Genomic DNA, 22862 nt, shown 5'->3' on the forward strand with positions numbered 1-22862 from the left:
TCTGCCTGTATGGATGATCCCAGACAAGGTGGAATAGCATCAGGGATAATTTGACACCTGAGACATCTGCAGCCATGTGTTTCATAAGTGTTCCCCATTGACGTTTACTGTTTTGACTGAAGGAAACAGGAATCTGTCTTTACTGAACCACTGTGAGCTTTTTGTCTTTTTATATCAATCTCTTCTCTTCCCTTCTCTTCTCTGCAATATCCATATCTGTCTCACATGCTTGCTGTTGTTCTTATCAGATTAGATGTTCGTCCACTGTAGGCTTTAAGGGTGTGACGTTTAGTGAATGAGAGCTTGTCTGAAAACTTCCTGGATTTTTGACATTTCTTTCAAATGGAAAAATCTCAGGTAGGAAATTGTTTTCAATAAGAATCCACGTTGCTTTTTGCCACTCAAAATAGCATAGTGATGACTAATGTTTTCACGTGATAAAAGAAAAACAATTAACCCATGGAGATGAAAGCTTTGGATAAACCGTGGTAACATCTTGTGGATTTCATATCCATAAGTTGTAAACACACACGCCAAAATGTAAATTATAATAACGATAAAAGCGCCTTTTGGTGAGCTTTAGGGAAGCAGTAAGAGCCTCATTATCACACTAATTGCCGGGAAAGGGCGGTGATAAGGACATGAATAATGTATTACAATGGGAGGAGACGGTTTCGGGTTTAGCTAGAGTTGCGTGCGTCACGTTGAGAATTGAAGACTAAGGACACGGTACAGTCTGAATGGCTGTCTTCACAGTCACCGGAGGACGTTTTCATGCACAGAACACCAGGTAACAGCCTACCACATTCATTACTTTTAGAAGTTAATAAGAATATCGTTCGGTGTTTGAAAAACATTGGAAAACCAAGAGTTTTGCTGATATACTGTGTAATCTGCTGTAGATGGGGTGTTTTAAGAAATAGCATTTTTATGTCTTTCCTTCTTCTAATTTGGATTTGATTGAAACTATTGGGCTTTATGTATAAGGTGTTATAACTTACTTTTACGTAAACCTCGTGCGTAAAACTTTTTTTTTTTTTTTTTTTAAACAAGGGGGTTGATGTTTTAATATAATGCTGGAATATTTTGTCAATGTCTGTTTGGTAATTTCAAAAACTCAAAACACTCCTGAAACTGAAGAAACTAGTATTAGACCATGACGCGCGCGTAACGATTTTATGTGTAATTGCTTTTTTCTTTTAACTTAGGCTATGCTTTGTAGATACAATATAAGACAGCAATTATAAACAACCTTTGGGGTCTTTGACTTTTGTGCTCAACGTGGACTCAGCAAGTTTTTGCGCCTCAGTATTTGTGTTAAAACAGGAAGAGCAGGGTAATTATATGTGTAAAGGCAAACATACATCACACACAGGATATGAGGGTTTAAATACATACGCGCCAATAGCCCATTGTAGTTCAGTATCTTCAAACTGTGTCCTCTGGTTTGATCAGCATGTGGAAGGAATAAGGTATCTGTCCTAAGCGATTAACAACCTGCTGCTATTGGCCTAAAGATGCCGCGGTGCATTTTCATCGTCTGTAATCATTAGTCTGGAGCTTGTTGCAGGTGAAGGCAACAACCTTAAAAATGTGAGGTTTTTTCCCCCCTGAAACTGCTGCGGTTATAATAAGGCTGGAGTTTTGCGAGCTGTGTCTAACACCGTGTGCGCAAGGGGAAGAGTCCCGTGTGTTGACTGCGCTGCTCCCTCTGCGATTATTTACCTCCACTGATGTGTGCAAACACACTCCGCACTGTTGTCCTTGGCTGAAAGGCAGGTCAGTCCCCTCCTGTATCGTCTCACAGTCTTCTAACTGCTGAGGGTTGTTGTGACTGATCTGGAAAGTCAATCAATCAATCAATCAATCAATTAATCTTTATTTATATAGCGCCAAAACACAACAAAAGTCATCTCAAGGACCCTTTTCACATAGAGCATGTCTAAACTGTACTATTTAAGTTTAATTTAAAGAGACCCAACATTCCCACATGAGCAAGCACTTGGCGACAGTGGCAAGAAAATACTCCCTTTTAACAGGAAGAAACCTCAGACAGAACCAGGCTCAAAGGAAAGTGGGGGTAGAGAGGAGAAAGAAGCACATTGAAAATCAACATTGAAGTTAGTAGGTCCGGGACAGGAATCTGTCATCCCGACGTCTACAGGTTTCTCTATATAAAGATAAACCAAAGTCGCAAGAGAATGGGACTGGCGTCAGCTTTAAAAACTGGTCTCAAATCTCAACCTAGCGCAAGCAACAGGAGGTGACAGAACACAGCCGGGTTCCCAGGATTGTTTCGACCCACACCTGATCCCTCTCTTTTTTCTTCTTTGTCTTTCCCCCCTTTACAAGCATTAATGGATATTGATCAGATCCGGATTTATTCTGTAACCAGTAATCCAGGGACCCCTGTGGATTATGCAGATGGTCTCCCAAATCAAGGATTTCATTCTGATAATGCAGGCCTTTTTTTCTACTAATTGACTTAACCTAAAAGTATCCCTTTTCTGTGATATTTGGCATTTTATTGTGAGTTCATAGTGACTGATATTAGCACAATATAGACCTCTTCTCATTAAGAGTTTTTTTTTTTTCTTAAATCACTGAACAATCTATCTAATTTATTTATTTCACTTATGGTACCATCAGCCTGTTATAGCTCATGATACCTATCATGCTTGCAAACTGTTGAGAGGTGTTATGCAGTTGTTCTTCCCTGATATGCAAATCCCTGCTTCAGGACAGTTTCTTCTACCCCAGAGAGAAACACAGTTTGACGTAGATGTATGTCATTAATCAGCCGATCACCTGCCTCTGCTCTCAATGAGTGGTTTTATTTTTTTTAAAGGGTGGGCGAACATCTGCTTGCTGCTGTAATGTCCCAGAGTCTTCTTGTTTTCAGGTTTTACAGATGGGTCAAATAGTGTTTGTCATGTTGTGTTATCATAACACAGAGCTTGGCTGCTGCTGTCGGGTCCTGATTTATAGCCCTTGGCCTCAGTGAGTCTCTCAGATCCTCCTCTAACATTTGCTCAACCGGCTTTAAATGTTTCCTGTTGTGAGATGAAAGCCACACAGCCCTCCTCCTTTCTTTCATTGGTCAGGTTTTGTGGTGGCTGACATAAATGTTGCAAATATCAAATCTTTATTACAAAGACCCATCAACCACAGAAAGGCAAATGAGATATGATGAGAAAGTGTATCATGAACATGTCTGTGTTTGATTGCATGCATCATCTACTGATTTGCTAGCATGTATTAGTAACAATGAAGCCCACCCAGTGGAAAATGCAACAGGAACATATTGTGATATCTCTTGTGAGAGCAGTCAGACAGTACGATCATTGTCTCTCGGTTTGCTTGTGCGATTGAGCGTAGTGTTGCATTGGTTGTCTGTTATGGTAAGAAAATCAGTCACAGATGATGGTCTTTGTTTCTCTACATGTCCTGTATCTATAACAACCGACTGCAGCACTTAAGTTGCGTTTTGTTCATACAAAAGCATGAGAAAGAAAGAGGATTTGGGGATAAATTACTCTCATGAGATACACTGATGCTTGACTTTGTACTGTTACGCCCACATACAGTAACTTGAATTCAGATTCTGCTTATGTGAGATTACACAGAAGACAGGGCGTGTACTTTTGGTAAAGGCAGCAAGCAGAAGGACTATGTAGTATCTGAGAAACTGCTTAAAATTCGACAAAGCTGAGGAAAAATCGAGTAATTTCTGTGATTTATAGCATCTGCATATATAAAAACTTATTTTCATCTTGATATTTTGGATAAGATATGTGGGCTACAATTAACAGTAGTTTTCTTTATCAGTCATTATAGTCGTTTTTCATTCACAATTCTTTCTTTTGGTCTATATAATGTCAAAACATGTCCATTTGATGTCTTAAAGTTGCTCATTTGATCTTATGAACTGTCCAAAATACCAACATATTCAGATTAGAATGATACAAACCACATAAAGCAGCAACATTCTCACATTTAAGAAGCTGGAGCCAGTGAATGTTTGGACTTCTTTTTTTGGTAAATCATTTAAATCACGAATTGATGACAAAAACACATTTTCTGTTGCTTGACTAATTGAATAATTACTCATTTCAATTTCTAAAACACTAAAACAAGGCATGGCTGGGAAGCCTTTCCGGGCCACCTACATCTGGGGCAGCATCATCTCCAATCTCCACACTCATGTGCAGGTCAAGCGCCGGCGCCACAACCTGAAATCCTACCATGACTGCTTCCTAGGCTCTGAGGCCGTAGATGTGGTGTTGGCACACATCACCCTGAACCGTTTCTTTGGTGATGACGCAGTGCCTCGCTACAAGGCTGTACGTCTTTGTCAGGCCCTGATGGACTCAAGGGTTTTTGAGCCGGTGGGCATTAAAGTATTTGGGAAGGAAAAGAAGCGGGCCACATTTGAAGACAGCAGTTGTAGTTTGTACAGATTCCTGAGCCCAGCAACCAGCCCCTCACCGCTGAACAACACCAAATCCCACTCCACTAGTACCATCGAGAGCGGCTATGACTCACCAAGCATGAACAGGAATAAGAACAACTATAGTCCATCACATGAAAGGTACAGACTAATGTCACTATTGATTTGCTCTGCTTTACTTCCTCCAGACTTAATCCATAATCCAGCATGGCTTTAGATCAAGTGCCTTTGAAAACTAGTTATGTCTTGATATTCTTAATCTTGAATTCCCTCACATTGTCAGCGAGGGACAAATATTAATTTTATGAGAGATGAAACAGTTACTCAGTGTGCTGTGTGCTCACATGATGAGCTCAAAACTGTGAATCCTTAAACTAAAAAAAAAAGCTTCACTTTGAGGCTGGAGAATTAAATTGTAAGGAGCAGTCAGTCATGTAGCAAACACAGACAGGACAAATTACCCATGTGGTGCTAGCACATGGCCTCAGCATGTTGTGTTTGCTTTGTTTTGATCTGGTGTTGTTTTTCTGAGAGTGACAGCTCCAGACTTGACCAGAAAACAGGCTGTGTGTCTCTAATAGGAGATGAAAGCTGCTCTAATAGTTAAATCGCGCTTTTGTTACATACAGCATGGGCCAAGTCAAGTCTTCACATGAGTAATATAAATAAACATAAAATAAATTTCATATGAAATGGCCACAATCAAAATGGCACCAAATTGTGACTGAATCACAGGTACTAGAAACCATTTGCAGGATGATGCCACATTTGTTCCTGTAATGAGGCTGTTTTGTTTTTTTCAATCATTCTCACTGATTGCTGTTATTATGTGACTCTCCAGACAAGAGGTGCTGAGCTACTCCACCCACTCCCCTGTAAAAACAGACAAATCACTGGAGGACGTGCTGGGAAATCTCAACCTGAGTTCGACCATCACCCCTCAGATGATCAACCTCGGCCTCTCACAAGAGCGTAAGTGGCCTTCCATTGCATAAAGCACAACAAACAACATGAAACAGGCTCCATGTTTTCACACAGCAAATGCTTGGTCGTGTGTGTGTGTGTGTGTGTGTGTGTGTGTGTACGTCAGTGTTGGGGGTTAGAGTATTTGGATTACTTTTTTGATGTAACGAGTAATCTAACGCTTTAGGTCTGCAGTTTAAGTACTCATTTGTTTAGTTACATGTTCAAAAAGGTAATCTGTTATTTTTTAACCAGATGCTCCTGTAATGAGTTATTTTTCTCAGAAGGTAAGGCTGTAATGTAACTAGTTACTTTTTAACGGAAGTAACTTTGTAATGTAATGAGTTACTTTTAAAAGTAATGTTCCCCAACACTGGTGTATGTGTGTGTGTATACTTACAGCAGTATAACCCTCATGGCTTTTCATTGTGTGTGCTCCACAGTTGTGGATGAGGTGTGGCACCAGCAGGCAGTGTTCAGGCTACTGCAGCTGATAGAGCTACCTTTGTTGGAGCACTTGTTGGAGGGAAAAGACGTCCCACGGCCTCCCTTGCACAGCATGGACAGTGACCCGGACCTTTTGTATACGTCAAGCTACCTAGACAGAGAAGTTCTCAAGGCCTTCAGTGAAGCGCAGTGAGTCTGCAATAAATCTGTACAGTTTTCTTCTTCTAAAAATAGATTTTTCTCATTCAAATCTCATGTTCTTGCAGTCCATCTGTCCTCATGCACTGATTTAAGATTTTGGAAACCCTTTCTCAGATTGTATTAACTCTTTACCAGCTGCAAACTTAACTTAAAGGAACTCAATGATTTACTGTTGCACCTCCACAAAGTCAAGGGACTCAGGAGAGGCTGAGCGAAAAAAAGAATGATAAAATTGAAGCAATAGAAGCAGAGATATCCTGACTTTTAGTCCCTAATATGGCTCCACGAGCATAAGGTCCTACATTTCCCATGATGCAACAACAGCATCTTCTCATCAGACCCAACCTGTCTGGTAAACAACCATATCTTTCGAACTCTACGCCTCAAGTTTGTAATGCATAATACATTTGTCTTCAAGCCCAAGGTGTGATAACCCTGATGATATCACCATGACATCATCAGGGGTTATTTTCTCAGATTTTACAAAGCTTCTGCAGTTACCACAGGCTGGGTGGTACCAACTCGAAACTGACTTTGACATGTAAAATTGGAGTGCTGGTTTATTCTGGGGACAGAATCATTTTTGTGTTTGCGTTCTCTCTTAAACTGAAACACAGAATGTCAAGTTCTTTTATGACCTTCTTTCTATCTCTAAGTCTCCCAGTTGCCTCATTCTGTTCTCTCAATTGGCCGTGTTTTAACTCAGTACACTTCACTCTCCCTCAGGGCTGATGAGTGGATGTCTGGAGCAGTGGACTGTTTGGAGTTCCTGCCTGATGAACTAGTTGTGGAGGTCAGTCGAGGTTTGGCTGGCTGCGCTGACGATCTGCTCCAGTGTAAGAAGCTGCTGTATGGAATCCTGACTCAGCATTATAGACAAACAGAACAGCCACCTCTACTCAGCAACCACTTCTTTGACATCCACTCTGGCATTTCGGAGCTACTCGGTAAGAAGATATTTTTTCTTCCAGGAGGGCTGATGAAGCCTTTGTGGTGATGTAAACTTCAGTGATGCAGGTTTAAATCACGGAGAGATCACATTTCATACAAGGCTAAAACATAAGGCTAAAATTCTCCAACTCAGTCTTTTCATCTTCGTGTTTTGTGTGGTTTATTGTCAGTTAACGGGAAGCAAGAGCAAGCTCTGGAGTCTCTGCAGCTGAGCCTGAAGCTGCAGGACTCTCGCAGCAGGGAGGAGCTGCGCAGGCTCCTGAGATTCATGGCCATTGCTGCCAATCCACAGGAGGTCAGACTGCACACAGAGGTAAGCTATTGTGTGCATCATTTGTGAGTGTGTGTATATATATATGCGTGTCTGTTTGAGCTTTGCTAACCTCAAATGCTTCTCTTAGATAGAGAATCGAATGGCAGTGAAAAGGTCTTTCTCAAGCGCCATCATCTACAGTAGAAGACTCTCCAAAGGAAAAGTGGACTTGATGGTTCTATTTATGATGGATAACCACTGTGATCTGTTCAAAGTGAGTGTAAATATATGTAGGTGTTGTGTTGTAGGAGGATTAGACAAGACAATTTGTCTTGCTTTTAATAAAATGTTAAATAAATGTTTAATATCAGAGCTTTAAGACAGAGACTACATGTGTCTGCTCTTTTCTCCACCAGATTCCTGTTTCATTGCACAAAATGGTCAGTGACAGAATAATGATTATCGTGAAAGGGAAGGATCCAGATACAATAACAGGTTTGCGTATTCTACTTTTATCTATTCATCACATACATTCAGTTTAGTTTGTGTGACCAAAGAACATTTTGGTATGAATAAACATCTATACTCTTCCTTTTCCATCCTTATCTTCAGGATCAACATACTGCACAAGAGTGAGTGCTAGCGCTTACTCAGAAAATGCACAAAAAACAACTAAGGAAGAACTTTGGTCCTTACTCCGGAGAATCCACGAGAACCCGAAACTCTCCAGCAAAGAAAAGCGACGACTGCTGGGACAGTTTTATAAAGGCCATCCTGAGATTTTTGTTCAGTACTTTGGAAATCGATTGTCTAGTGTCAACACATTGCTACACTGATATTTATCATCTCAACAAATGTGTGTATAATAATGTAAAAGAGTTAGATATGAGAACAAAAACTAATAAGATGTAAATGATGCAAAGCTGTGCAGTATAAGTGGATTTTATCTGCTTATATGTAAATAGTTTAGACTACTGAACAAGAATGTGAATTTTTAAGTGTAAAAGTTGTATTATGCTCTGATATTTATGGACATATTCTTAAATGTGTTAGATATTTTTTTGGATGCAGGACACTCACATGAAATATCTTTGTCAATTTTGTATGTTGCTTTCCCAGAATGACAAAATGAATCATTTTCATTGAGATTTTTGATGCCTTCAAACTGTAACGTGTCTCAAATGACATTCTTTTGCAGCCAGCGAGGATAAGTCTGCATATGGCTTCTCAATGGTTGTATTCTTTGTGCTTGTGCAACAGGAACATTGTTAGGAATAGAGATGTGTCTGTTCATGCGGTTTCTCATATGTAATGCGATGCATGTACAGATACAGCTATGTCTGAGGAACCCTCAAATGGAAATTTAAACCTGGAAATTTGAAAGTCTGATGTTGTGTTGTAGTAAACAATCAGAGGCATTCATGAAGATCATCCCTCTGGGTCTTTGTGTTTGTTGCTACAAGTCAGCAAAACAGATGTTTGTACGTTTTTTTTCCTTCTTTATTTTTTAACCACAAAACCTTGGCCTTGTTATAGTGGCATCTTCAAGGTTCACTTTCAAATAAGGTTATTGTGTTCCCTCTTATCAGCTGGGGTAATTGCTTCCAAATTTTCAGGTGAGAAAAGCATTCCCAGACGCATAAGCCACACACATCTTGTGCATATTTTGCACAGGATTCATTGGGAATTGTCCCAATATCATATGTGTACATTGGGTCCTTTTCCCTCCAGGAATGCAATGTGTATGTTCGGATGAAAAGAAAACAAATGGCATCTGGTATGTCAAATAGTGTACCCACAAAACACATATAATTCAATTTTGTCTGAATTTCAAGATAATTGAAAAGACTGATTTTATTTCTGACTAAGAATGTGAGACACCCTTTATGTCCATTCCTGCTTGACCCCCACATGAGTTGTGGACGTTGTTTTTATATATATTTGTAAAATCTAAGGATGTTTAATGCTATTGAGGCTCCCAGTCAGCTAATAAACTTGTGAAGCTGTTTGAAATAAAAGCCTTGTCACGGTTATTGAAAGGTCAGTGCTATTTGTTATGTCACGTCATTGTTTATCCTTTATCTTAAGATATGTGAGTTCCGCTTAACATTCAAACAGAAACTCAAATAAGAAAATGAGAGGTCTTTTACATTTAATGATCTATTGTTGCATTTCTAGTAAACATCCGACAATGCTGAAAATTACAAATATGGTTTGACTCTTCTCTGGCTGTAATCATTGACTTGATATTTACAACTCCAATATAACTGGACAATGAGTAAAGGCCAACAAGCAGTTACTTTTATGTTAAGTAATCTTGGCTCTACAATAACACTATTTCAGGAATACTGTAGGACGCATTTCATAGGAGGTATCAGACTAGAGAGTAGTACAATGAGGTTCTACATAAACTGCTTTATGGCAGTGTTACCTGTGACAAGGCACAGAGCTGAGATGGGCTGCATATACTCAGAACAAAGGCTTTGTTGGGCAAATAATAATGTTATCAGTCCAATGTGAAAATTAACAGCTGTTTGGTATTAAGAGGAATAGGCTATTCAACATACATTTTTTAAATAATTATTTTTGTTGCAATGGAAGAACTGTGTATATTTATTAAAGCAAATGCTGTTTAAAAAGCTGAAAGGTTTGCTTTCATTGAAAACTAAAGAAAATAATTGGTCTTTTATTTATAGTTTAAATGCAAACAGAAGCAAAATTTCTGCACTCAAATGAAGACTTGAAAACTTTCAAAGCTGCCTTGTCCTCATAAATCATATGCTGCAGTTTTCCATTGTGGGAATTTTAACAGAGGCTCACCCGTCAGATCAACGACTAAGTGTCATTCTGCCCCCTAGCAGTAACCATAAAGTGACACGTGGCTGTGCTTCAACAGAAGAGGAGGGTACCAATACGAAATAAGTGAAGTCAATCAAAAGAGCAAATCCAGTTGAATTCTTCTCCACTTTTATTGAAAGGAATATTTTCCCCCAGTTATCTAAAAAAAACAGCTTGTTTCCATTTTGCCATCACTGTAACATCACAAGGCCAAAACTGAGCTGTGTGCCAAAATCAAGAGTTGAATTAAAAATTTTGTACAGTATAATGATCAGTTTTTAAAAATAAAAACTGTTAACAAAAAAAGCCACAAGAACACTCGAGTGTGCATACTGTGTGTGTGTATGTGTGTGTCTGCATATATGTATGCTTGCTGTACAGAGATCAACGGAAGTATTATCGTTCAGACGCACTCAGAGATGTGGACATTTACCCCATTTTACCTCCTGTTAAGATTACATTCTTGTAGGATTCATTATGTGTTTGAGTTGGCTTATCGAATCCTCTTCTGTTGGCGTGCGCGGTAGATGTCGTGTATGGGTGGAGCGACTGCTCCTTTGTCATCCTCCTCATCAGAGTCTGCGTTAGGCCTCTTGAGTGACTTGGCAACAGCATGGTTCTCCATTGATCCATTGCCCTCCCCTCCTGCATCAGGCTGTCTGCCAGTGATGAGCTCTACAGCAGCATCAACAGCTATGGAGAACACAGAAAATGAATGAGTAAAATCTATAGTCAAGTCTATAGCCAGTGTATCTAGCAGCAGTATGAGGCTGTCATGGCAATTACAAAACAAAAACGTTTTTTGCGATGGATAAAAATCTTTATCATTATTTTAGCAAAATATGTCAACATTGGCCTGAATGTAGAACCAGGGGAAAGGCTACATCCATCCATCTGACACTAAATCACTAAAGCCCAAAAAAAAGAGATGGTCTAGATGAATCTAAAATGCCAACAAAAGCAACTTACTCTCAGGTAGTGTGCATCTCCTGAAAGTTTCCATGAGCTCATCCACTTGAACGAAGGGACCCTGCAGCAAGAGACAATCACAGACTCTTTCAGACAATCCCAGCAGAAAAAACCTGCTGCTTACAGTTGTATTCATTACCAGTAAACATGAATTTGAGAGTGTTAAGCTGCTGTTACTCACAGTGAAGCACGTAGGCGGAGGGAGCAGCTTCATTAGGATAACAGCAGCTGGGGGGACTGGGAAAACTCCTCCAGGGACAGGGTGTAAACCTGGAGCTGTGGGGAAGATTAAGATGATTTATTTTACACTTTAAGTAAACGCAGCAAAATATTTGTAGGAAAAACAAAAGGACTACATACGGGCAAGGTGACGTGGCTGGAAGGGGATCATTTGATTGGTGTCAGGTTTGGGGTACTCAGGTTTACGGTCAACTTCATCTTTTAGTGCAGGCACAGAGGGCGTCACCACTGTCTCTGGAAGCAGCGATGCCAGTTTGGCACGAGACACATCCTACACAGAGTAGACACGGGTCAAATATCAATTCAGCATCACAAAAAAGTTCAAGTGTGTTGTCTATAAAGGGAAAAATACACACCTTGTATCCAAGAGCCTTGAGTTCACTAGCGGAGCAGGGATACAAGTCCATGAACTTGTATCTGTCTACGAGCAAGGCTGTTTCTTTGCCCTCGTACTCGTCTTTGAAGGCAGTGAAACGCCTCCGCTCCACTTTTAGAATACTCGCCAAGTCTCCTATGTTGCTCTCAAAAGCCAGGAACCGAGCCCAGATTTCACTGAGGGGTGAAATAAGAACAAAGTTCAACATACTTTGTTGATTAGTTGATGGTTACAACACAGGCATACGTGCGAGCTAAATAATTAATATCTGACATTACCCTGACTTTTCTGGCGACAAGCTTCCTGAGGTGAGGACACGTTCGAACAGAACCCTGGTGTTGTTATCCTCTGAAGAAAAACAGAAGAAGAGAGAGAAAACTAGCTTCAAATCTATCATCTATTATTAAGGTAGTGATGTAAAAGAGATTTGTTTTTGCTTCCTCACAACTGATAAAAGAAAAATCACTGCTTCCTTTATATCAAACGACATTTTTAAAAATTCACAACAAAAGTACAGCAACACTATCATGACATGTTGTAGGTTTTGGACAGGTAGTAAAAACATATATTTACTACATTTTATGTATCATCTCTGCATTTTAATACACTTAACCTACCATTAAGGTGTGAGAGGTAATCAATGTACGCAAGTATGTACTCTGGAATGTCACCATATTTCTTCAAACCAAGCTCAAAAATCTTGAAGGCCACTGATTTATCCTGTAGGGGGACAATCACAAGAGTACAAGTTACGAATTGAACAGGTTTCTAAGATTCCTTTTAGTCACACCATACAGATATTAAACATGCAATTATACAGTATGTGTCCTCACCTTGCTGCAGTAGTACTCCATCAGTGCTGCAGTCACGTACACATGGTGACGTGTGCGCAAATCCTCTCTGGCCTTTTTGAAGATGGTGCGACCTGATTTGATGCCCTCTGCCCTCCTGGCAAACTTCATGTACTGGATGTAGACCAGTGTGGGGTCAATGTCCTCAATGGCCAACAGCTTATTATAGATGCTGTGAACCTTCTCATACCTCATTCGACTCTGTGTGGACAACAAAAGGTAAATTAACAATAAATATGCTCATAGGTGCCTGTTTCTTTTATTGTTAAGGTTAGTTAGTTAAAGTTGTGTTTAATAAGCAGCTGGACGGCGCGCAGGTGGTCGAGTGGTTAAGAGCGCATGCCATGAACACAGTGGACCCCGGTTCGAGTCCCGGCCGGTGGGCCTTTCTGCATGTCACACCCCCCTCTCTCTCCCGTAATTTCCTGTCTCTCTACTGTCAAATAAAGGTGTCTATGCCAGAAAAATCTTTAAAAAAAAAAAAAGCAGCTGGACACTCACTTCTTCATAGTCAGCAAATGAGAAGTACAAAAGCATGTTCTTCTTCAGTAGAGTCCCAATGGCACGTTCGTAGATGTTAGCTGCCTCGTCACTAAACAGCTTGGAATTATTCATGTCCTGACAGAAACAAAAGAACATTATTAAAACATGATTGAACTATTTTGTAAAGTAAAAATAAAAATGTGTAAAATAAAATCCAGATCCAAAAGGTTTCATCTCTTACCCCTTTCTCTGCCAACAGTTTGCTAGACTGCTCCAGGTACTGTGCTGCCTCATACCAAATGTCAGGATGGTGGCCCAGCACCAGGAGGCACTGCTCATAGGCAAACATCACTGCAACACATAACAAAAACACCCATCCGTCAAAAATGTTGATTATGTTGGTGCTGTTCAGCATCTTGCAAGGCAAGGGAATATCTTATGCAAAAAAATCCTCATACACTAGTTCATTTCCACTGACCAATTTAGTGACTTAAAATGACTAGAATCACCGGCTTTCTAGGACATATGCAGCAGAGATTTAACAATTTTAACACAATACAGCACCTCTCTTTGTGATGAGGGTCTGGTCTTCTGTGCGTAGCGGGTTGCTTTTTTCCCACTGGATGTACTTCTTCCACATTTCCACTTGCTGGGCTTCCTGAGGGGAGTTCTGGGGTGGTACCGAGGGTGCATTCCTGTCCAGCCCCTTCATCACAGTCTCATACTCCTGAATAACATATACCAGAAAACCACCATCATCAGCACAAGGCAGAAGGAATAGGTTTGTGCATTTTGTGACGTTTGGTACAATGTATCACCTTTGCAACCCTCCTGGCATTCATGTAGTCTCTGCTTCGATCTTCAATCATCTTTTTGGCCAAGTGTACATTGATTCCCTGACCATGAAATAGAGGATTCAGTTTAGCATTCTCATATACTCTTGTGCGCTCACACATTTTTACAACTAAAACACCATATGTACAAACATACATTGGTAGAAATGTCTCACCTCTTCATATTTGCTGTAATCTCTCCAGAGCTGCTCAATGTTGATCATGGGATTCACACAGCCTCTCTGGTAAACCCTCCGTACCGCGGTGATCCGTTGGTTCTCTGCATATGAGCCAACAGCTTCACTGATGGAATACGAAACAAAAATGTCAACGTGTAAATTGTCTAACTCAGTTCACATAATCTCACCACAGTACAAGAAAAAAAACAACAACTTACACTCCTTTGAGGAAGTTGATGTAGTCCACCCATATCTGGCAAAGGAAAGAATAATATTAGGATACAGTAGTTACCAGGAACAGACATACACAGGTAAGATTAAGTAGTTCAGATCTGTGTACCTGATATGACATAATCTCCATGCCAATTTTATCCAGGGCGAAGTCATACGCCTGCGCCATCTTCTCTCTGAAGGCAGGAAAACATGAGTATTAAATAATACAACGACATGACAATACACCAGTTAGTGACATTACTTTCCCTCACTACATAGTGTTGTCTTACTTGTAGCTGGGCAGTTTTCCTTTGGTCTCTCGGACATATGAGAGGTAGCATTTCCACAGGTCGATGTGTAGCACCTTCATGAGGCATCTCTGAAACAACTACAGGGGCAAGAATAGGGAAAGATAAAAACAACTGTTGTAGAAAAACACAGATTATATATACACTGCAAATATTTTTGAAGACACCCGCTTATCTTCAGTGTTTCAATAATTTGCCTCAGTAAATGCATGCTCACCTTCAAATGTCAGATCAAAATATAGACCTCTTATGTGGATAACATTGTAGCGAGCTTCTCCAAACTATAATATCACCATGTGTATAACTGCTGCCTTTGCACTGGAGTTTGGTTACAAGTTTTATACAAAGGAATATTAAGGCAAAAACAAACTGGACATTTCAGAGTTAGCTAATTGAGTTTATTGAAATGTGGGATCCAAGTAGTAAACAAACAATAAAATCCAGTGTCATCAGTCATCAATATATTACACACTCAGTAAAACAATGACTGTGGTTGCATTTCATTATGAAGGAAACTCAAGTCACAATTCAAAGACCTTTCATCCAATTTCTGAGGAGATTTTGTCCCATTTCCACACATTGTTTTTGTTAGTTTGTGAACCTGCATTCACTTGTTTTGGTGATTTTGGGATTCAAACTCATGATATTGCAGACACATGGTCAACACTCAAAGTGACAGAACAAAAGCACATGCCTCTCATGCCAATATACTGATCATTTAGGGAAAACGTGTATGAATATTCTTGTAAAAATCAAGAAAAAACATGTTGTCATAATAAACAGCCGGCCTAATAACAAACTTTCAGATGATCAGTCCTGAATTTTTAGAGAAACAGACACTATCCACTTTTCATGAGTGTGATGGACACTTACCTTTTCTACTTTGTCATAGTTTTTAGCCTTGATCTGTAAATAAGAGTGTAAATGCAACGTTAATTCAATAGTCTTCTCTACTTTTATGGCTTACAGCAAACATGCATTCATGCAAATGTGACCACATACACACGCACATGGGACACTGAAGATCAACAAAGTGAAATTCACACAAGAATGACAAATTACTTTTAGAAAGGGGTTTATTTTCTTAGTAGATTGCGCCTCATAACCCTGACAAACACCAGTGACCGCGTTACAGAAAGAATACTTACAGAAAGACCTGGATGCAGAATTTAAAAAGGTTACTGAGAATACAGAAAAAATGTGCTCAGAATTTGAGAAGTACAGTACTTGACATAAAAATAAAAATAAATCTTTTTACAGACTTTTACAGCCTCCGGTCAGCATGTTTCCTTGGTAAACACTGTTCCAGCAATGAATTTCATATGGCCTAATATTGATGGGTTGAGGCAACAGTCTCACAGCACCCTCCAGTAGCGACCGAAGACATGGTTGTTTATGTAGTGATAGAATCTCATCCCACTGTTTACCTTTATATGATCTACAAATAACAAAGCAGCATTAAACTACCCTGATGTGACAAAACTAAGTTTACATGGAAGGTAAATATCCCTACAACGCTGAAAAAGTACAATTCACCACTGTAAGATGACAGTGTTACAGTGAAATAAGGCAAATGATTAATTATCGCTAATTAAATTACCTGCTGTAGTAAAGTTCATACAGATTTAGCTGTATCTACACACACATGTTGCACAGCATCCTGGGGGAAATGATACATTTAACAATTAAAAATGAAAAGCTTGTATTAGTCATCAATTTCAATTAATGACCAAAGCAATGCAATTTTAAGTTCCTAAGTGGTGAATGCATTTTCACACAAATAGCCAAATTAATCCTAATACAAGTTAAGAAAAATAAAACCCTTTTGGCACATCCAATACATTGGACCCCTATAAAATATATTTTAAATAGACTAATTTCATAAAGCAGAAATTAAAGTTCTTTTTCAACACCTACTGCAGTTTAGAGGGCCTTTAGGGTACCCTACCTAAAAAAGACTGACCTATATTAACGGCTAATTCCAGGCATTTTACATTGTGTTTGCACTTTCATTAAAAACACCAAGCACCAGTAAAACAAAGAGGTATGTAGTTCAGAAAATGTATCTTCTGGGAAAAATCTTTATTTTTAGCCAGGAGATCAGTTAATTTGCCTACACCATATTATGTAATGCCTGAAAAATACAAGTCTGAATGTGAAATTTTGAGTTATTTCAACAATGTCAAGATTGTTACCTGACCTAACCTAACCTGGGCATAACTAAATGAAGATTTTCTACAACTAAGGTGGGAATTGAACAGTCACAATCAGTCAAATTTGAGCTTTTACAGCATCTGTGGATCAGCTACAAAATGGGCATGAAGTAGGGTAAGTCAGGTTGAGATGGTTACATATCTGTGAAGATGCTCCTCCTGAGGTGTAACATGCTACATCATTAAAAATCACCTGTGGTCCTATCAACATACTTTAATATGAGTTATGTAATAATTACACAACCATGTTAAGGGGAGAAAAGAAGATGAAGGCAGATGGACATTTTCACTGCCTGAAAATGTCTCCGGTCGACTCAGTTTCTTAAAAATGTACTGGGATACTGTCACCCAGTGCTGGCTGATATCATCTTTCTACACTGTAGATAATACGTTTGAAACAAAAAAACAAAAACTCAACTGCATTTGTTGCCCACTTTTAGAGAAACTATGCAGTATGAATTGGGATATCGCAAAAAAATTAACAAAGTAGAGAAATTTCCTTTTTATGAGAAAATAATGGTACTAAGTTGATTTTAGCAATATGAGTTTCTGACAATGGGGAGGTTTTATTAAAAAAAATTAAGGAAAAAAAAAAAAGCATTGTCCAAAAAAAGTGACAGACTGGTAACCCTGGCCTCAGCTTTGCTGTTCTCACACAATGCAAGAGACATCTCATGATTTTCTTTGTCTTTTCCTTTCATATCACAGGGTGCCAAATTATAAATTAACCAAATCTCCAGCAATCAGAAACTGAAATGCTGACTTTAACTCAATGGCAAAGACTCTCATTCTCAACTGGGTGTTTCAGTATAAGTAACGTGAGAAATAATCCTGACTGTGCTAGACTTAAAAGATTTTGTATGATTTGCCCAAGTCTGTGTAAAATCTATCTAAGTGAAACTGCTTTGCATTCCCATAAGACTGGTGAAATTGGTGTCAGTTTCACTCCTCTCATACACACTACATAACATTTCCCCTATATTACATGTGTCAGTCTTTAGAAATCAAGACTCTATGCTTGTGACACAATGTGCAGAAAATGGGATTTGAAAGGCCAAAAAGGTTTCTATGTTGGAACAGTAAATAGTTTTAATTTTAACCTAATAAAAAGTCTTTCACATACTCACCAAATAAGGGATGGATATTTTAACTAGGAAATGCTAACAAACTGCAAGCCATTAAAATTGTTCTACCATTATTCTACCAACATATGCTTTGGATTTAAAATACTATTGACATGCTATTTTCACTCCAACTGGAGATTCAATAGCAAATAAATAAAACCTCATGCTAGTTCAAAAGGATCGGTCTGTCATTTCAATGAACAGAGCTCTGTGTTGTGTCTTGGAGTTTAATAAAAAGGTTGTGACTAAATAATAATTTGGTGAAGGAAATGGGAATTGCTATAACTTGTTTAAAAAAAAAAAGAAAAAGTCTGGCATATAATTGTTTACTTTTTGGATGTGGCACATTTGATTTGCAGTATAAATAGCTCCCTTGTTAAAGTGTAATCTGAGTATTTCTTTTTGATAGGGACATAAAAATAGAACAATGAGCCTAACAGTCTACTTTTCAACTTAATAAACTCATCCAATTGCTTGACAAAGTAAAATGTAAGCATATGTTTATTTTGTTAAAAATGTTAAGTGAAATTAAATTAATGTATTGGATTTTGCCTAGAAACCTCAATATTAGCGAGTAACTTCCACAACTGGGTGCCGATATCTAATCCACTAATGATATACAGGTTGGTTTGAACATCAATACCCACCAGAAAACTACCTAAGTTGCATATTTCTTTCCTATTTGTAAATCCGAAACGGTAACAATAGAAAGATAAAAGATTATTCAGTGGGATCACCCCAATAACCGAATGGTTACTGCACATGCCACATAACCACAGCGTCCCTGGTTCAATTCCAGCCAGGGACATTTGATGCGTGTCGTGCCCATCTCTCGCCCCCCTTGTTTCCCGTCTGCCTCTTCGCTGCCCAATGAAGGCCAAAAAGAAGAAAGGAAAAAAAAGTGGACAACACACTCTTTTTCACTTAACAAAAAAAGGGTGATACTGGCTGGCTTTTCAAAATATTATATCTGTGTCACCTAATGTAACTAGTAAAATGAATTAGTAAAATATTAACTCAAAGAATTAGCCCTATTAATATCATTAAGGCTTCCTGAAATAAAAAAAACGTTGGTGGTGACTATCACTCCTTATTACAAGCTACTGTAAATGCTCCTTATGTTGTTGATTATCATCAGCTTGGTAAAAGGGGGGACAGCATGCAAGTATCATGTGATTGACATGTATGTGTTACTGGTACTTATTGTCATCTGCAGGATAAAAGGAATTATTAAGGCCTGTTCCTGAGAAGCCCAGTCCGTTTAAAAAGTGCAGTGCTCTCTCTCACTACCTAAAATAGGTATGTTCTCAAACTACCTCACTAACTCTTCTCACAGGTGGATGGGAATTGGGGGGTGGGGGTCAGGGGTAGCTTCACCTAGCAGAGCAACCCCACAATAACAAAGCACAACTTTAACATACAGCCACAGCATATCACCTTTTTTCAGGATTACACACTAGTTGTGGAACTAGTGGTGCTGGTGCTTGGTAAAGGGCGCAAATACTGTGCAGCATATTTTTCACCAACTGCAGAAATTGTCTGCAGGGGTAGAGGGCATCAATGCACTGTGCATTACACAAGGTTAGCAAAAATGACTGTGCAAGGGAAACTGAATCATCCTTTCAGTAGCTGATTGCATAAGAGCAAAGCTTGGTGGCACCAAGACAAATGGGTCACTGGTCATATATAGGTTTATCCAGGAGGAGTGGGGAAGAAATGTCTCAAGGAAAGAAAGGGCCACACAATCAGAGTATTTGTTTATAAAATTACCTGAAAGAAATGACACAGGAGGCAATAAATTGACACGACAAGTGAATAAAAGGCTAATGCACTCCAATACTATTAAAATAGTTTTAATACTGTTGCAAACCAAACATGCAACAAATGCACTTTACCCCATTAAAATACTGCGCAGAAAATGTTTTTTGTAAATCCTGGGAACATAAGCAGATTTTTCTGAAAAAGAAATGGTTATAGAGTTGTTTTCCCTTTGCTCCTGTTTAAAGGCACAATTCTTAATGAGCTAAGCAAAAGCCTGTCAAATGAAACCATGTTTTCCAGCAAATGTATCCCTTTCAATACAATCCTTTAATTGTTTAGGGTGTAATGAAATTCTTTGGAAGCTAGGTGCACTCCACTATCAAAATATCTTTATTTTTACTGATCAAAACAAACTATTGACAGAAGTGGCATAGTGGCTCAAATCAAGAATTGTGACTTTAAACTTCATTTAAGTACGAGACATTTTGTTTGTGTGAAAATCACATTGTTGATCATTGTAAGAAATAATCCCAGCCATGCACACTAAAGAAAAGAAAAAAAAGTATTAACCTCAGCTTCAATGAACAGTTTCCAGAATCTGCCAGAACTTGGGAACTGCGTGACAAGTCGCTCATATGTCTTCCTTGCTTTATCTATAGGTTGGTTCTAAAGAAGGAGAACGCATTTACATTCCACACTATTAAAACACACGAATAAGCAGTCATGAGGGGAGAGAATAAAATAAAAATATGTAGTGCTTTGTTTTTTTACAATCCGTAACCCTTGACCTCCCACCACCCTTTAGTCCCAGTTTACTTAACCCCAGGAATGCAACTATGTGTCACTAAACCTGTGCTTCACGAATCAGAATGCTCCATGCGTCAAGGTCATATGGGTTTTCTTCCAACTTCTTCTCTGCCTTCTTCACCTTCTCTGGGATGTACTCTGTCGCTGCCTGCAAGACAACACATATGCACAGGGGGGAAAAATATGATGCTGAACGATGTCTCAGAATATCAACACAGCCTGTGGAGGTGGTGCTAATTCTAGAAGACCACGCGACGCTAAAAATAGCTTTTATTTCAACAAGATAGGGGTTATAGTGCTTAATGAGCTCCTAAATTGTTGGCTTTGCCCCTGCAGTATATAACAGAATAATATTATTTGACTTAAAAGTTACAAATTCACGTAACTGTTATAGCATTACCTAGCTAGATCTATAAAGCTAGCAGCATGAAAAGTCGCGTCAGTAACGCTAATCGACTAACTTAACAGAAATGTTTGCGTTAATATCGAGTTAACATGGAGGTGATGTTAAAGTTAGCTCAACGTGTTAACGCTCGACAACCCAGAAACTACTAATGCTAACGTTATCAGTTAGCCAATCAATATGGCGTACGGGCAGGCTAGGCTCACACCGTTACTACAAAGCACCGCCAAGAAATAACATATTGACTGCGTATTGTTTAATACTAGTCAATGGCAATGTGCAAACAGAACCGAGAATGGCTCCACTTGCTAACATTATGTGAGAGTAGCCCACAAGCTAATTATGTTAGCGTCTCATTAACGGTTAGCTTGCTCGTCCATGTAGCTAACTTACCTGTTCGGCTGCTGCCTCGGTGGACATGGCTGGAAGAGTAATCTAGGTTGGAAATGTAAACGCAGGGCGAGTAACGCTAAAAAAAATTAACGTGACGACAATCTTTAAAACAACCAAATAATCGGCATAGCTTCAAAAGAGTCGATCACATTGCCCTCAAGCTACTAGCTGCTCAATAGCTGGCTGATATCTCAAAATGGCGTGAAACTAGTGTTCCGGTCGAAACATTTTAATCTAGTATGGCGAAGGAATAGCCCGCCCTATTCTGCCTCTGATTGGCTAGTTGCGGTTGCAGTCGTTAGCTGGATTGGTTAGGCCAGAGCGGGCATGATATCGCCATCCTAGGTATAAAAATATCGCGTTCTGGTCTGCCAACAGCACCAACAATAGCATTTCCGTTGCGAGTCCTTCAAATCAAAATATTAATCTAAATCTAAATCAAAATCTACGAGTAAAACATTGCGCAAATTACATCACGATATGATACAATATATTTTGACACTGTAATTTAGTATGTAGTGTTAAATAAACAGCATCACGTTCAGCCACACAATGGTGACTTGATTGTGTCCACTGTTAATAATAACAGGCTACTATCGGCTAATTGAATTTTTAGAGCAATTTTCTTGTAAAACACCATCTGCGATACATATTCGCGTAAATTGGAAGGGGATGTGTTAAACAGATGAGGAGTGGATTTATACATTTGGCTATTGTAGAGCATCTAAACACCACTTGTTGAGTAGGCTACACAGGTGTCAGGAGTAGATTTAAACGCTTCTTGAGACGTGTTGCATGAAAAAGCATTTTTTTTGCAGCATTATGGGAATTTAAGTTTATGTGTGAAGCTTATTGTTTTAAAAAAAGCCATCCATGTAATATTCTTCGTAGAAAAGTTGCAATTAATGTATTGAGTAAAGAGCACAATGTGTGTGTTTTTAGTGTGTTTGTGCATGAGAAGCACGTTCATTCAGGTTATTCATGCATCTGCAAATTTAGGGGTTAAAGTTTTGTAATAGGCGGCTTTTGGCAGTATTACTGTACATACTATTACCCTGCAACCTCCGTTTCATAATGGAGGTCTACGGACGGCTGTGACAGAATCACCTGTCGTTACTTCTATTAGTAATATAACAAAAGCTTTATTAGTTCAGTATAAAGCTGGTCACCTGGTTGGTTGCCTTGCTGGTCAGTAGAGGGAGACAAATGATAGCCGTCCTTCCCACAGACCAGACCAGAATAGAGGACAGCAGAGCTGTTATCTAATCACGAGTGCACGCATTTTCTCGCCTACAAAGTTATTAGGACACTCACCGTGCATATTAGTGGACTACTCACAGAATCCTACAGGATGCAGCAGTGACATCATGCAATCGTGCCACATTTTCCTGTAGCCTACTAATTGAAAAAACAAACAAACAAAAAAAACTCTCTTCATGATTCTGAGTGTCTAGAGGCAACATTTGTAAATGAAAAAAAAGACAATACATTATTTTTTAGAGAATTAATTGTGTTTAGGTCAGTTTGGAAAAAACATGTCTAGATATGATAGTTAGGTGATGTGATATTACTAGTGTAACTTTGCAGTATACTGTTGATGTCTTCT

General features: G+C 39.0%; 2 protein-coding genes across 2 annotated transcripts; one reads left to right on the plus strand and one right to left on the minus strand.

Moving 5' to 3' along the window:
• The first annotated feature begins 725 nt into the window (after positions 1–725).
• On the plus strand, positions 726–8239 carry depdc7a (DEP domain containing 7, paralog a). The gene is made up of 9 exons (XM_062421847.1): positions 726–790; positions 4138–4591; positions 5292–5422; positions 5857–6049; positions 6788–7008; positions 7183–7325; positions 7414–7539; positions 7682–7760; positions 7878–8239. Exons 1-9 carry the CDS (start codon positions 775–777, stop codon positions 8099–8101), a joined length of 1587 nt encoding a protein of 528 aa, XP_062277831.1. The 5' UTR covers positions 726–774; the 3' UTR covers positions 8102–8239.
• Positions 8240–10215: 1976 nt separating this feature from the next.
• Positions 10216–21451, minus strand: cstf3 (cleavage stimulation factor, 3' pre-RNA, subunit 3). Its single transcript, XM_062421835.1, has 20 exons — positions 21257–21451; positions 20504–20608; positions 20224–20319; positions 15429–15461; positions 14538–14635; positions 14375–14441; positions 14253–14287; positions 14032–14158; positions 13841–13918; positions 13587–13749; positions 13264–13373; positions 13041–13157; positions 12522–12740; positions 12306–12408; positions 11967–12036; positions 11669–11864; positions 11433–11583; positions 11254–11348; positions 11073–11133; positions 10216–10796 (listed from the first exon to the last, which is right to left on the minus strand). The coding sequence occupies exons 1-20, from the start codon at positions 21281–21283 to the stop codon at positions 10597–10599; spliced, it is 2151 nt and encodes a 716-aa protein (XP_062277819.1). The 5' UTR covers positions 21284–21451; the 3' UTR covers positions 10216–10596.
• Between the last annotated feature and the right edge of the window lie 1411 nt (positions 21452–22862).

Source organism: Scomber scombrus, chromosome 1 (genome assembly GCF_963691925.1).
Source record: "Scomber scombrus chromosome 1, fScoSco1.1, whole genome shotgun sequence".
NCBI classification, from domain to species: Eukaryota; Metazoa; Chordata; class Actinopteri; order Scombriformes; family Scombridae; genus Scomber; species Scomber scombrus.